This window comes from Pinus tabuliformis, chromosome 2_2, assembly GCF_031772625.1.
Source record: "Pinus tabuliformis cultivar Carrire ecotype Pingquan chromosome 2_2, CPIR1, whole genome shotgun sequence".
Classification (NCBI taxonomy): Eukaryota; Viridiplantae; Streptophyta; class Pinopsida; order Pinales; family Pinaceae; genus Pinus; species Pinus tabuliformis.
This window is the reverse complement of record NC_142300.1, coordinates 956,384,014-956,400,890: the sequence shown is the minus strand read 5'-3', so window position 1 is coordinate 956,400,890 and position 16,877 is coordinate 956,384,014. Positions and strand designations below refer to the sequence as shown.

At 37.1% G+C, this 16,877-nt stretch overlaps 1 protein-coding gene across 1 annotated transcript in view; it reads left to right on the top strand.

Annotated features, from left to right (window-relative positions):
- Positions 1-12,467, top strand: part of LOC149196390 (transcription factor IIIA-like) — a 37,872-nt gene extending 25,405 nt beyond the window's left edge. The window contains exons 2-5 of the mRNA XM_089403735.1: positions 6,119-6,422; positions 11,465-11,675; positions 11,804-11,929; positions 12,025-12,467. Coding sequence (XP_089259861.1) covers positions 6,188-6,422; positions 11,465-11,610 — 381 coding nt within the window. The 5' untranslated portion in view covers positions 6,119-6,187 and the 3' untranslated portion in view covers positions 11,611-11,675; positions 11,804-11,929; positions 12,025-12,467. The remainder of the gene's footprint in view (positions 1-6,118; positions 6,423-11,464; positions 11,676-11,803; positions 11,930-12,024) is intronic.
- Positions 12,468-16,877: the final 4,410 nt, after the last annotated feature.

Here is a 16,877-nt window from a genome sequence, read left to right as displayed (position 1 = left end):
AAGGAGGGTCATGTTAGGTCCCTATAATACTAGTGATTACCCCATTACTATTGTAGTTGTATCCCTTATTAATATTGTTGTGCCCTATTGTCCCCATATTGTTATTAATGTGCCCCATAGAATCCCTCTATTGTTATTTTTGTGGCTTTTGTCAGACCAGGAGTAACTCCAGACTTGGCAGAAAAAATGATTTTATTTATTTCATTAGGTAGCTATTGTTATATACATGAATGTGACTGATCAGTTCATCTTCTTGATGACTGTTCACATTCCAAATTCACCCAATCGCAGAGGATTAGGTGTCAACATTCCCCCCCTCAATCTGAATGGATGTTGGTGAGTCCAAGCATCGTTCTGAATCTTTCAAGCTTTTCTCTTCCAAGCGCTTTGGTGAAGATGTCTGCAATTTGCTCATTTGTGGAACAATGACGAAGATGGATTGTTTTGGCCTCAACATGATGTCGGATCAGATGATATTTAGTATTGATGTGCTTTGTACGATCATGGAACTTTGGGTTCTTGGCCAACTTTATTGCAGAGGTGTTGTCAATCATGAGTGGAGTTGATTGTACTTGTTTTACCTGCAAATCTTCAAGAATTTTCCTGAGCCACACAATTTCTTTCGTTGCTTCAGCTGCTGCCACGTATTCTGCTTCTGTTGTGGAATCTGCTGGAACTGATTGTTTGCGTGATCTCCAAGAGACAGCTCCTGATCCAAGACTCATAGCATATCCTGAAGTAGATACTCCAGTTTCTTTGTCTCCATCGAAGTCTGAATCAGAGTATCCAATCAAGCTGAAGTCGTCCACCTGTGTATACTTGATTCCAAGGTCTTGAGTTCCCTTCAAGTACCTTAGAATTCTTTTTGCAGCAGACCAATGTCCCTCACAAGGCTTTTGCATGAACCTGGAGAGGATTCCAACAGTAAATGAAATGTCTGGTCTGGTAGTAGTGAGGTAGATGAGACTTCCTACAAGCTGTCTATACTTTGTTGCATCCTCAAATTCCTTTCCTTCAATAGATGTGAGCTTTAAGTTTTGTTCCATTGGAGTAGAAAGAGGATTGCACTCTGTCATGCCAAATCTGTTTAACAAATCTCCGATGTATTTCTTTTGACAAAGAAATATGGATTTTGGATGTTGGGTTACTTCAATGCCAAGATAGTAATGAACATAGCCCAAATCAATCATTTCAAAACTTTTTCCTAATTCTTTCTTTATGGATGCAATATAGCTTTCATTGTTCCCTGTCATTAAAAGATCATCTACATATACCACAAGATATACAACTGTTTTGCCAACTTTCTTGACAAATAAAGTTGCATCATCAAGATCAAAATGATTGAAGTTGAGTTTCAGAAGATGCTCAGTTAGTTTTTCATACCAGGCTCGTGGTGCTTGTTTGAGGCCATACAAGGACTTCACAAGTTTGCATACTTTATGTTCATGTCCTTTCACAGCAAATCCTTCAGGCTGGGACATAAAAACATTCTCTTTTAGATCTCCATTCAAGAATGCAGTTTTTACATCCATTTGATGGACTTTCCAACCGTTCTGAGCAGCTAGTGCAAAGAGTGTTCGGATGGTGGCCCATTTTGCTGTGGGGGCAAAAGTTTCCTCATAATCGACCCCTTCCTTCTGTGCAAAGCCTTTTGCCACAAGCCTAGCTTTGTGCTTGTCAAGTGAGCCATCAGCTTTGTATTTGTTCTTGTATACCCACTTGCAGCCAATTGGTTTGGTTCCAAATGGAGGATCAACCAGCTTCCAAGTGCCATTCTTTATGAGGGCATCATACTCCTTTTTCATCGCTTCTTTCCATTCATCATGAGAAGCAGCTTCTTTGAAGGAAGTTGGTTCAAAATCTGTAGACAAGTTCAATTCACAATCATAAGTAACATCCATATCAACAGGTGAATTAGAGTCATCTACATCACCTCCATTTTGTCGGTTTGAATTTCTGGTTCTTGTTTTTCCAATTTCATCAGGATGAACACTTTCAAGTGTCTTTGTCAGCCACTTTGGGGGACCTTTCTGAGATGGTCCAGGCTGCTCTGTTGATTGAGTTGGGACTGAATCAAGATTGAGTCTCTCAATTCTATCAATTACATCACTTAAAGCATCATTCGTTGTTGGAGTTTCATGCAGGGGAGATTGTTCTTCAGAAGAAGATTCCACATGTTGATCTAGTATAGGAATCCCCCCTTCAAGATGTGGAATCTGATTATCAAATTCTTGAAATGATTTTGTTTTTGCGAATCTATCCAAGCGATCAAGTTGCCGCTCAACAACATTGTCAGATTTGGATGATTCCAGAAAAATGACATCTCTAGATACAACAAACTTTTTATTTACTTCATCATAGAGGCGGTATGCTTTAGAGGTGTTTGAATACCCCAGGAAGATACACTTACGACTTCTAGCACCAAGTTTGTTTCTATGTACCTTTGGTATCAAAGCATAACAGGTGGAACCAAAGATCCTGAGATGTTTTACCGAAGGAACATGTCCATACCACAATTCATAAGGAGTCTTGTTTCTTATAGCATTAGATGGACATCTATTCTTTATATATGCAGCACATAGAACAGCATCAGCCCAAAACATTATCTTTACATTTTTGAAAAAGAGCATGGATCGTACCATATTCAAGATTGTTCTATTCATTCTTTCAGCTACACCATTCTGTTGGGGATTATAAGGCACAGTTGTTTGATGTTTAATCCCATGTTGGCGAAGATAGTGTTCAAATTCATTTGATGTATATTCTTTTCCATTATCAGTGCGAATAGACCCAATATGAGATTGTGCATCATTTTCAATCCATTTATGAAAATTCTTGAATGTTTGAAAAGCATCAGATTTGTTCTTCAATAAATAAACCCAACACATTCTGGTGTAATCATCAATAAATGTCATGATATATTTATTTCCATTTGCAGAAGGAACAAGCATTGGACCACATAAATCTGAATGAATGAGTTCAAGCTTCCTATGTGCTCTTGAATGTGAATCATGAAAAGACTGTTTGCTATGCTTTCCTAGAATGCAAGCATCACATTGCTTATGTTTCCTAGGAATTGTAGGCAAACCAGCAACACCATTTTTCTTCAATAAGCGAAGACTGTCATAGTTTAAATGTCCAAATCTAGCATGCCATAATAAACTTGATGGAAGTGTACCTTCTTCATGATGAGAAATGTTGTGCATGAGCAGAGGTTCCTTGCAGTTTGAGAAGCCTTTCTTCTTCTATTCCCCTCATGACAAGTGAGTGGTCAGATGCTTTTCTTACCTCAAGCTTGCCATTAAACATATGAATGGAGTGACCTTGCTGGCGGATGTGGACCAAGGACAACAAGTTTCTCTTGAGCTGTGGGAGATATAGAACATGATCCAGAAGAAAGTCTGGAAGACCAGGCAGTTTAAGCCTGATTGTGCCAAGCCCTGATGGCTTGATTTTTGACTGATCTGCAAAGTATACTGCTCCATCAACATTGTCAGTGAAATCTTCAAAAAAATCTTTCCTATGAGTCATATAACAGGTTGCTCCTGAATCAAGCAACCAATCATTTTTCGAAGAAGCAAGTGAAGCATTAAACAAATCTTCATTTACTCCAATGTTACATTGTGCCTCAATATAGTGAGCGGATTCAGGTGCTTTACCTTTGTCTGTATCATCAGTTTTACCTTTCTGCTAGTTTCTTTTCTGCTCAATTTTGTCCCATGGTAGCTTGCATGTAGAAGCATCATGTGATCCATTTCGTTTGCAGCGAATGCAATGCAGATCTGCTTTTTCTGCTTGAGAATGTCTGCCCCCGCTGCCTCTGAAGTATCTTCCTCTTCCTCTTCGTCCACCTCTTCCTCTTGTAGAATCTTGAGCATGATGCTTTTCTTTATGAGCAAGGCAAATAGTCTCTTCAGAAGATTCAGGGACTGTCTTCTTTCCAAAGGCTTTCTCTCTTTCAGCAAACTTTTTCACAAGAGAATCAAAGGTTATATCTTTAAGATTTCCATTTGCTTGTAGAGACTCAAGATAATTGGAGTAAGTAGGATAGAGTGCCTTGAGAAAAGCAATAAGAGGGATATCTAGCTCAACCTTAGTGGATTCAATATCATGCATTATAGACTTTACTTCAGATGCAAGAGCAAGAGGATCATTATTTTTCAGTTCAAGAGTGAAGAGTTTAATCATGAGTTGAACAACTTCAAGTGCAGAATGTGAGTCATAGAGTTCTTTCAACTTTTGTAAAGCTTCAAAGGCAGTTGAATATGATGAAATATGGTGACTTACTTCTTCATTTACAGATGCTGCGATTAATGCATAGGCTTTGTTGTTCTTGTTTTCCCAAATGACGAGCTCTTTGTCTGATGTAGGCTGCACTGGTTCATTGTCTCCTTCTCCGACACACACTCCTTTCCACAACTCATTGAAGATGAGGGTGTGTTTTATCATCCAGGACCATTCAGGATAGTTCTCTTTGCCAGTGAGAACTATTCCTACCATAGAGATGATTGAATGCATTCTAAAAAAAAAACTTATGCTGATATACAGTGAAATTGTATTCAAAAAAATCTCTGTGGGAAATAATCAATCATTCACCGCGAGCTCTACAAAGTTGGAGCAACAACGGTATCAACCACGAGCTCTACAAAGTTGGAGCAGCAACGGTATTACAATTTTAAAGTTCAATGAAGAGACTAAAAAATCACCATAAATCCCTTTGATTCTCTAGACCTTGAAGCCAGTAATAAAAAATATGGCAATGTTACTAAAGTGCTGGACAACTTTTTAAAAAAAAACCTTTAGCACAACATTAAAAACTTCAACACAACAATGTTACTAAAGTGTTGGACGACTTTTTAAAAAAAACTTCAGCACAACATTAAAAACTTCAGCACAACAATGTTACTAAAGTGTTGGACGGCCAAGCTCCGGGTTCAGTTGTTTATGTTTCTTTCGGTACAATGTCTTCTCTGTCGCGGCAACAACTCCTAGAATTGGCTCGAGGGTTGGAGGCGAGCCAACGGCCGTTTCTCTGGGTAGTTAGGGTTGCAGATAGAGCTCGTTTCACAGCGTTGGATGAAACACAGATGGACTGGATAAGCGAGCTGCTTCCTAAAGGTTACGAGAGCCGAATTGCAGGATGCGGCTTGCTGGTGAAAAACTGGGCACCCCAACTTGATATCTTCTCACATGAGTCCACCGGAGGTTTTGTAACGCACTGCGGGTGGAATTTGGAAAGCATCAGCGCGGGTGTTCCCATGGTGGGTTGGCCTCTACATTCAGATCAGTACGCGAACTCGATACTGGTGGCGAGGAAGTTGAAGGTGGGCGTGGAAGTAAAGAATTGGATGAAGGCAGACGAGTATTCTTTTGAATAAAAAATGGTTGCAGCTTCCCTTCGTTTAGCTTCAAAAAACTTTCGAGCAATCCATCCTTAAAACGTCTAGACCCTTACGCATTCAACTGATATCATATACCGCATTCAAAGCGCTTCTGTCTGGACAATATGAACAGATGTGCAGCGCTGGTAGAGGCAGGTTATTTCAGGACTGAGGGGAATAAGGCAGAGGCAGAGGCAGAGGCCAGGACAGAGGAGTTACAGGAGCATAATAGCTAAAACAAAGAGTTGGCTCTGATACCATGTCAGACCAGGAGTAACTCCAGACTTGGCAGAAAAACTGATTTTATTTATTTCATTAGGTAGCTATTGTTATATACATGAATGTGACTGATCAGTTCATCTTCTTGATGACTGTTCACATTCCACATTCACCCAATCGCAGAGGATTAGGTGTCAACAGCTTTATATTATTATTGTTAGATCGGCTGGGTTATATTGTGACTCCTTAGACTCCTATATATAGAAAGGAGGTTTTTTCATTTGAATCATCCAAGAATTGTTCATTTGTGTAATGTAAAGGAGGTTGCCCCCTCGAAGAGGCTGAATTCTAAGGCGTTCAACTATCTTTTCTATCTTTTTGTGAGCTGGTTTCATAACACAATTTATTAAAACTGGTGTATGTGTGTGTGAGTGATCATATTATTAATTGCTGAAATTCTCAACAAATTGCCAATGTTAATATTTATGAAGTTTGTAATTGTTTTTTTAATATTGCAGAGAACTTTTATTTGCCCAGTAGATGGTTGCTTTTGCAGTTGCAAGAGGCAGGACCATTTAAATCGTCACATGATAAAGCGTGAAGGAAAGTTATTTGTGTGCCCCAAAGAGGACTGCAAACTGCAGTTATCAACTATGTCTAATTTGAAACGCCATATGGAGCGGCATAGAGAGAGAGGTGAGTCATGGAAGAGCCTGAATCTACAATCCAGAGAAGTGAAGAAGTATCCTTGCCCAAAGCCATGTTGTGGGAAGGTTTTTAAAAATCCATCCAGGCTAGTAAAGCACCTTGATGATGTGCATTGTAAGTATTTGTCCCCTCACTGCAAATATGTCTCACTTGTTTGCACTAGAACTGAGTGTTTGATTATTGCTCAGAATGATGGTAGGTCTGAGTGTTAGTTTAGTTAAGCATTTGATATCAGTTCTGCTTATTTATATTTCTACACCTTTAACATGAAATTTTGTGTGGGGCAAAACTTTTTTCCAATAGCAATGTTGTTTGAAACTCTATATGGACTTTGTTTTCTAGTAAAATTGCTAATTGGTAGGTCTAGCTTTTGGAAGATGAGTTGCCTTTTTAGAATACCTTTAAGATATTTATGATGAAGCATAATCTACATAGTAACAGGAAAAGGATTTAGCATTCATTTGATATGCAAAGATACAAATCACATCTTGAAATCTTGGATATTAATCTATTCTTGACATGCTGTCCTTTATAAGCAGTTTATGTAAGTGACTCATAGGTTAGTGAGAGGTGGTTTATAAGACATTACACCTCCAAAAGGTTTTACAAATCTGGAAGCTGGCTCTGGGATGCAAGTCCGTGTGTTGATGTGATAGCAGTCTCCCATAATCCGTTACCAACCTTGTCTGTGGTTTCAGTGTTATGCACTGGTTCCCTCGTTGGCTCATTGTTGTTATCAACACAATGTCTGTAATAATTAATCTAGTCTCGACAAGCTGTCCTTTATAAGCAGTTTCTGTAAGTGATCCATAGGTTAGCGAGAGGTGGTTTATAAGACTTTATGCCTTCGAAAAGTTTTGCAAATCTGGAAGCTGGCTCTGGGATGCAAGTCCCTTAATTGATGTGATAGCAATCTCCCATAATCCAGTACCAACCTTATCTGTGGTTTCAGTGTTATGCACTCTTAATTTATCTACATGATGTCTGCACTAATTAATCTAGTCTTCACATGCTGTCATTTATAAGCAGTTTATGTAAGTGATCCATAGGTTAGCGAGAGGTGGTTTATAAGACTTTACACCTCCAAAAAATTTTGCAAATCTGGAAGCTGGCTCTGGGTTACAATCGCCTGTGTTGATGTGATAGCAGTCTCCCATAAACCAGTACCAACCTTGTTATCACACAATGTGTGCTTGTTTGTTTGCTCATTGTTGTTATCTACACAATGTCTGTAATAATTAAAGTCTGACTACTACAGTGGCTAGGATTTTTTTCCACATTAATACTCATAATTGTTAATGTTAGGTGTGTCTGTTTTGAATGCTTTTACACGGTGAATGATTGCGAGACATTGGTAGTTTGTATAGTTTGTAAGACATTATTTGCAATTATGGACCAGAAGATTTGCTATTCAGGAAGATGGTATCAGATTTTGAAGAGCGAATCCATACAGGTGAATTGAATTAAGGAAAATGTGGAATAACCTGTTCAGAGTTTTGTTAAACCCAACGTTTCGGACTTCTATCTGAGTCAATCTTCAGGGGAGCACCAGTTTTTCTTGAGAAGATTGGTGTGGAAATCACTGAGCATGATCCCTAACTCTGGTACTAACATCACTAGCAGTTTTGGTTTGTGGTTGTTATGTATGTCGATAATAAGTGCTTAATATTACAGCAACATACCATTATGTTGAGATTCTGTTCCACATTCATACTCTTCCATATCCATTTTTTTGATATATGGAAGCTTTTGAAAACATGAGACTTCAAATTTTATGTGTGCCAATTTTGGATTGAATTACTGTATTTGCCCTTCCTACACAGGTTCCAAAACTGGTAAATCTGTAAACATAAAAATCAAAGTCCTTGTGTTTTCACAAGCTTATTTGTAACCAAAAATTGGATAGCAAAGGTGAGTACTGGCTTGGAACAGAATTCCAAGATGGTGGTGCATCGCTGGTCCATGGATCTGATCCTTATCCCTCAAGCTCCATCATGAAGGCATATCCCATGGAGAAGGAAACGGATCCTGCCATATGAAACTCATTCAAAAATGTTTTATTTGACCCCTTTCAATTTTGTTTGTTTGTTTGAAATTATAATTATAATTTGTAATTTAAATTGAAAAAAAGTCCCAAAGGGCCAAAGCCTCTGCCAACCAAAAGCCCACTCATCCTCTCAGAAGACTGATTTCCCCATTGCATAGTACAAAACATTGGGACTGCAGACCATCATGTCATATAGGGACTGCAAGTTTGGAAGATTGATGCTCCTGGATCAACATCCGTCATCTACAGAGTAATGCTTGGAAGTCTGAAAGACTGAAGCTTTGGGATATTTCATGTTGTGAATATAATATATAAAAATAATAAAAATAATAATAATTAATTAAATATGTTGTTACATACAGATTGAAGCACTTCAAATTCAAATGACTCATGAATGGGTCCCAATAAATGCTATGAAGTTTACAAAGGATCTCATAAATCTTATAGCCCCTGCTCTGTTTATTGAACGGGTATGTAAGTTTGTTGTATGTGGTTGAGAGCTAAAGATATAATCCAATTTGATTAAATTTTTTGATCTAATGAACTTTCCCTTCAAAGAATGTTGTTCTCTTTTTAACTCGACTTACATATTTCTACAATTCAAACTGAAGTTATACACAGAAAAGAGCTTTTGCAGTCCTAATTGTAACCTGTATAAACAACAGTGTATGGTAACCGTCCATCGAAGCATTCTCATTGTTATTGGAAACAGGCCTGTTATAGTTGGGCTTGTTAAAGACTATGAAAATTCTTCTGTACTGTTGCATCTGTTAGAAATCCCAAAATATTCTGTACAAAATCTGCGATCAGTTCTACAAAATTTGTAAAGGATCAAAATATCTGCATTACAGAATTACAAAGTGATTTTTTTTTAAATTTATCTTTTTCTTTTCTTTGCTGGCCATTTTCCTGCTGTGTTTGGATTCTGGCCTTTCAAAAAAGCTGGTGTATCTGCATCCCTGTTCTGGTAACTTAGGTTTTGGCTTTGTATTGCATCCTGCAGTACAATTCCCGTGACTCTTATAACTTGTTATAAGAAACACTGGAATGACCATTGCACTGTGAGAGATGTGCTTTATTATGCAAAGAGGATTCAAGCTATTCTAACTGAGGCCTCATATGCCTTCTCCATGTTATAAGAGTTGGAGAAGTTAGAAGTTAGAACACCACATTATGAAGGTGTAACAGCCCCATCTTCCATTTCAAGAAGTTTGTTCTTGCTTCATTGTGGTGATCAAATGATGCAAGGTCTTGTATATGAATCCTGGATCTTTGTTTATAGGTGTTCACACTCAGATTGGCATTTTTTGTTAATGCACATTTATTGTGGTTCTAATATTTTAGATTTCAAGTATACCAACTTCAGTGTCAATGGAAGTGTTTACCCTCAGATTGGCATTTTCTGTTAATGCATATTTATAGTGGTTCTAATATTTTATGATTTCAAATATATCAACTTCAGTGTTGATGAAAGTGTTCACCCTCAGATTGGCATTGTTTGTTAATGCACATTTATAGTGGTTCGAATATTTTATGATTTCAAGTATATCAACTTCAGTGTCAATGAAATATTGACATGCAGAGAAACACTGGTCTGTGCGTGTAAGTCTGCATTAGACAATTGATGCATTATAGAAGTTCAAATCGGTCAAATCCTACTAGTTTAATCTCAATTGGAACCCTAATGTACTTGTTCATACAGGCCAGATCAACACAGAGAGTGATGATTTCAAACTGTTCCAACTTTTCAATGATCAGTCTTACTGTATACTTTCCACTGTAATAAAAACAGTGTCACATGCCTCTCCTAAGTTATATATAGAGTTGGAGAAGTTAAAAAACCAGATTATTAAGGTGTAACAGCTTGTTTTTCCATTTCAATAAGCTATATATAGAGTTCGACCTTTGTTGATAGGTGTTCACCTTCAGGTTGACATAGTTTGTCAATGTACGTTTATGTAGGTTCTAATATTTACAACTTTATGTAAATATTTTGGCTTCAGTGTCAATGAATTTTTGACATACAGAGACATTGTTTTTTAAATGTAGATATGCATTTAGCCATCGATGCATTATAGATCTCCAAAAGTCTAACATTTTTATGCTAGTTATACCAGAACTGTAAAGGACTTTGTCTATACAGGTCAGATTAACACAGAAAAGGATGAATTCAAATTGTCGTCCCAACTTTCCAATAAGCAGTCTTAGTGTAACCTTTGCACTGTAATAAGGACTTCATCCTTTGCACTGTAACAAGGACAGCTTAGCCCGTGCAAGGATGTGCACCTGCTCTGCAGGCTATCCACTAACCAATCTGTATTGATCCTAATCTGGTCAAGGCAAAAATGTTGATTTTGCTATAGTACGTTAATGGAATGCTGAGGTGATACTTTCAGATCATTGTCAATCTCTGGTGGCTAAATTTAACTGTCTTGTAAGATGGCTAGGAGACTTTAAATATCAAATATACTTGATCTGAATAGGTTTTAAGTGGCTGTTTTGGAAGTAAATTGTAGCAGAACTAAATCCAATGTGCCAGATTAAATCACTTGCTCAAATGTTCGTTTTTTTCTGAATATTATTATTGAAACTCGCATTTACTCTTTCAACCATCATGGTTTAATGAAAGTTGGAGAAGGAAATTCATTTCCTGGGGTGGGTTTATGTTGCAGGTATTCTTACTTCAATATTTATTGGCAAGGAAATATCCTGTTTAACAAAATATGAATGTTTCTGGTGTGATTTTATCTTTATATGTACAAGAAAGATAAAGTTTGCCTGAAACAATCTGAAGATTTAAAATCAGAAACCTGAGGTTGTGCACAGCAGGCCAACAACGCTGGTTATACTTGCTGAAATATAGTGCTAAATGAAATATATCATTTATAATATACCTTATGTTACATAAACGGTCTCCAAGTTTTGTTTCAGAACAATATTTTGTTGTCACTTTTGCATTGATGGTGCGTAGGCTCCCATATGTACTTCAAGCTTTTTTTGCACTCAGTAATTTTTGTGCTGTAGGGTTCTTCTAAATATTTGAGGCATTGTTCCCCTGGCTAAAAGTCTTGTAGTCTGTTTATTAATTGCAAATGCTTCTTGTCTGCAGCTACAACATATGTACAAGTTGTTTCCTGTGAGCCTGGCTGTTTGAAGTACTTCACAAATGTAAAGGCTTTGAAAGAACACGTACAACAGAACGACAGCCGTGTTTGTTGTGAGGTTACAGATCAAAAGGCACATGCGCATTCATGAAAGCCAAATGTGTGGGGGAGAGGATAAATTGCCACTTCGACAATTGCTTGCATAGTTTTACTAATGTATGTTTATTTATAATTTTAACAATTTTTTATTTTTATTTTTGGTATACAAATGGAAATTTCGTTTTTTACTGGCATGGAATGGTAATCTAAGCATATTTTTCTCCAAAAAATCAAATCTCCATAAGCACATCAGAGCAGTGCGCCTTGGATTAAGACCATTTATGTTTAGATTTCATGAATGTGAAATGAGTTTCGCACATAAGTCTGTGAGAGACAATCATGAGAAGACAGGGAGACATTGCTATGTACAAGTGAGTCTAGCAAAAACAATCTTTTAGTTTGTCTAGTTTGTCTATTTGTTCTACAGTACTCTGTATAATCTAGCGAATTTGTTTCCATTTAATAGGGAGATTCCTTGAAGGAGGATGCTGCCTTTCAGTCAAGGCCACGTGGTGGTCGAAAGAGAAAAACGTTTACAATCAGCACTCTTGAAAAAGAGAGTAGCATGTCCAGATCGAAGCAGCACTGTTCTTGACAGTGGATCATCCTTTTTAGATTGGTTAATTTCAAGTGGCAGGGAATGATCCTTGAGATGATGAAAAACCTAGTACATGGTATCATCGTCTGATTTCACCTGTATGTTTTTTTGCAGCAGATTGGAGTGGTAAAATGTAGAACAGCATTTCAAGTGCATGTTACAAGATTCAAATGCTATTAAACATGTGTTTTAGGGGATGATGGCCAGATAGGATTTCTTCTACGGAGTTCCTTAGTTACCACGGGCACTAGATTGGGGGCGAGGGGTTATTGAAGTTTTTGTCTATAGGTCTGCTTTGGGGTCAAGGTCTGTGCAGCTGTATTCAATATTTAATATGATATAATGTATATGTTAGTTTCAAGGAAATGTAACTTGTTACCTCATAGTGATGAGTACATTACATATTTATTGTATGGAATTTTTTTATACTACATGTTAGGTTATTCTAATATTACGAATGTTGAATGAAATTCTTTTATACTACATGTCAGGTTATTTTATAGTGTACTACGGTTACAATTATCATGTAAATGAACATATCACTGTATAGCGTTGACGAAATCAAAGAGAGCTTCCGAATGAACTCACAAATGGCTTGGCATATTCTCCAGGATGACGCCACTCGCGCATATGACCAGGTAGCTTTTGCATTATATGATCCCAAGCTCAGTTCAATCTTTCGCCCACCTTCGATTGTTTCCTCTTAGATGACCACCACTCCCAGATCCCTTCTTACACACCTGCCGATCCTAAATCCTCGTCTTTCAACCCCCCTATAGTGTTTTTTCTCTCCGATTACCCCTTCTGAATCGCTTTTGTGCAATGGTATCTTGGTCTACGCAGTGCCGACAATTGCAACATCAATGCACCATTTTTGTTTGTTTGTGACCCAAAGGAACCCAACAACCCGCATGACATTTAACTACTAGTAAACCTCTAGGGGCTATAATCTATCATCCTCCTCGTAGCCCGGGTTGCAACAAAGAGATTTGAACCTGGGTCTATCGAGATTCAACAACAACATCCATGCACCATTGCTCGTTAGTGCTTCTGTTTAATATAGAATTGCCAATGTAACATTTAAAAAAAATGGAATTTCTTCCATGTTTAATATGGAATTACAATGTAACATTTAAAAAATATTAATAAGGAAAATAATATAAATATAATATATATATATATTTAGATATTTTTTTAACTAAACATGTATATTGGAATATTTGATTTATAACTTATATTAAAAAATATATTTTAGATATTATATATGAACTCCATGTTAATAATGAAATAAATTATATATCTCACAATGGATGATGAAAATATAAGAAAATATATAATTTAAGTTATATTTATTTTTATACCAACCAAATATAAAATTATGTTATTTATAACTTGTAATAAAACATATTTTTGTGATTAATCATTTTTGTTTATAATACTACATAGCAATTGAATAAAGAATGCATTACATATCATGTAATGCATTAATAACATTAATTTTGCATACCATTTGTCAATTCCATAGTATGTATTGAAGAAATTACATAAATTACCTTTTAATTTATAGAGCTGCTTTTCAACTCCCTTCAAAGGTTTGATCAACTTCACATCTACAACCATCGCTTCAGTGCCCATGGTGCCCTCATGGGGTGGGGTGTGGGGAGGAATGACCCTTCTTTCAAATAATTCATTGCCAAGTGCTCGACTTAGTAGTAGATACGTAAGATGGGTAATGTTTCCCTCTATCGACCAACCAATACTTCAGAAAGAGTGAGCCCAAGTAGACTATACCCCTCGCATTAGCCACTAGATCAAGTAGGTGCATCAACTTAGCCCACCAACCCTTGCCTCCCACTGACTACAAAAACCCATCCACTTGAAATACCATCTGCAAAGTAGAGTTCAATAGTGGAGCATATGAAAGAACATGCAATAATATGCAATTTCATTTGACCCTAACCCTCAGAACGACTCACTAACTGTATTTGGAAGAACTAGACAATCAAAGGAGAAGCAAACCTAAAATTGGGATCCTGTTGAAGCCCCAGTCCGGACCTTGGTTAGCAACTCCTTTTCCGTTTGGTATAGTGGGTCCGACTGGGGATATGGGACCAGTTTCCCAATTTATGTGTGTGTGTGTTGAGATTTGATATTTCCTTTCTAAAAGTTCCTAAGTGAAATGCTTTTACTTTAACTCTAATCTAATAACATGCAATTGTATTCTAATAAACAGAAATATCTAATTCTACACTAACCCGGGGTGTAATCTTTCCGTTATGCGATCTAAAATGATTTCAAATAACAATTGGTAATAAAGATCATTCAACTGTTATGAGAAAAGAATTCAATAGAGATAAACCACTTCGTATAAAAAGTTAGATGAAACAGTTGTGAAAAACATATCGCATAATAAGCTACTCATACATTAAGCATAAATAAATAGCTATCACCGTACAGAAGTGCCAAATGATAACTCAAACATTCACGCATCAATATATAAACAACTGAATATAAATACCACTTTAACACAAAGGCAAAAATAGTTAAGAGATAGAAGTACCATTTATAACTAGTTCTACTCATGAGCTTCAAGCGATAATGATTTATCTCTTCTTAATCCAACATTCACTAAGAGTACAGAAGTGCAACATCAATAGTAGATATTAAATGCAGATATCAATAAATCATGTTCCATTCATTCATCAAAACCTCCTCAGAGGGTGCAAAAGTGCATGTTCTGAGGACAAGTTTTTGACAAATTTCAGGACCCCTCTCTAAATGCATGAGAAGGGTTTAAATACTACTAACTAAATCTAAAAATAACTTATTACAAAAATGTAGGATACGGTTTAAATGACCGTCCTCATTTCAGGCAAAAATAAAGCAAAATTAATACTAACATTGAATCTAAAATCAAACTTAACAACTAACTATTTCTGTATCTGTTCCTTGAAATCGCAAGCGTTCAACATTTGTTTAAGAAGAGTTGGCCTTTCCGACTTCCGACTTTAACTGTCCTGCGAAAACGACATCGGCAAGAGCTGGCGCCATCTTCTCGGCAAAATTGATGATACATTTGAGAGTCATGCACTGGCTGTGTGCTTTTACCAAATATGCCCAGTAAGAATCCCAATTCAACTTAGTCAATCTTTTGATTGATTTTGCCTTTTCTTGAGCCTTTCTGTCTCCAGCCTATCTGCAGTTGCTGAGCTTTTGGTAGATACCCTGGAGTGGTTTCCGAGATCAGATTTGCCCTGTGCAAATTTTCATTTATGCAGTCAATAACACTGTTTGCTGCTGTGGCTGCTTCTTTTGCCGCTTGCTATGCTTTCCTGATTTGTGCATCCCATTTGTTAATAGATGCCTCAGAAGACCCCTGTGAGCCTGCAGTAGCTGTAACCTCCATCATTTTGGGATTCTCTTCCTCGAGTAGACTATACATGCCTTCCCAAGTAGTAATACCAGCGTCTCTGTTACAGGCGGTGTCTGTATACAAGGGCGTCATTTCTTGATCTTCAGAACTCGGAGCTTTGCCTTTCTTTGCCATAGTATCCTGAATAATGCTTTGTATAATTCTCTGTTCTTTGTTCCTGCAGTTTACAAATGAGGTGAGAATCATGATAAGGAAATGGTGACGGGAAAGCTTTAAATGCCGAAGACATATAAAATATACCACCTTACGTGAAATGCTTCTTCGATAAGCACGAAACCCTATTTCATTAATGATTGGCAACTAACTCATTAATTAGCATTAAAGCGCATAATCAGGTCTCGGTTTATGGAAAATAATTTTTTGAACAACGAGCCCAAAAGATTTGCGATGAAGTGATTTTGCGATTTGCTTCGCAATATCGCAGATCGCAACATCACAACATTGCAATATCGCTATCGCAATATCGCAACATCTCAATATCGCAATATCGTTGGAGCGTAGCATATGACAATCATCCGTTAATGTGTTTTCCGTGAAATGCGATTTGCGATATGCGCCATCGCATATCGGCAGTTTGAGGTTTTTCAGCGTAAGTGATATTTGATGCATGCGATGCGATGAAGTTTCGCATCGTGATCTCGCAACCTTAGAATTGTGTTTGTAAGGAGGTATCCATTATCCTTTTTGCGATGCGATATTTCTTAAGGAGTGATTTTATTCTACCTTATCATAAAACTTAAGCTTTTTTAGATTTTTCAAGGGTATTCTCCTAAGTTTATGAAGGTAAGTTTTATTGAAAAAGGAAATTCAAGCACTAATTGATTTTTAAATTTTTTGACTAAGGGTCCCCACTTATTTAGTATTAGTAATAACACTAAATAAGAAGGGGGGTTGTTGCTGGCCACAACAGATCCCTAGGCTTTTTCATAGTGACCTTCAATAATGTGGAGGATTGAGATCATATCTTCCAGGGAGGCCCCTATTTCGTCAACACAACAAGTTTTTTTATGCGACCAAGGATGCCATGATTTAATCTTGAAAAGGAGGAATTCACCCTCATTCTGGTTTGGACCCGACTGTGTTCCCTCCCTCAAGAGTATTAGGATCCATAAATACTAGTTCACATATCCAATAAAATTGCAAAGTTCATAATGATGTTAGGTATTACTAGAAAAGGATGATACACTTTATACACATAGCTCTGCATCTACTTGGATCTCATAAAGCCTCTACCCACGAGTATTCATTTAAGTTGCAAAGAAATAATATGGGAACAACCCATTGATTA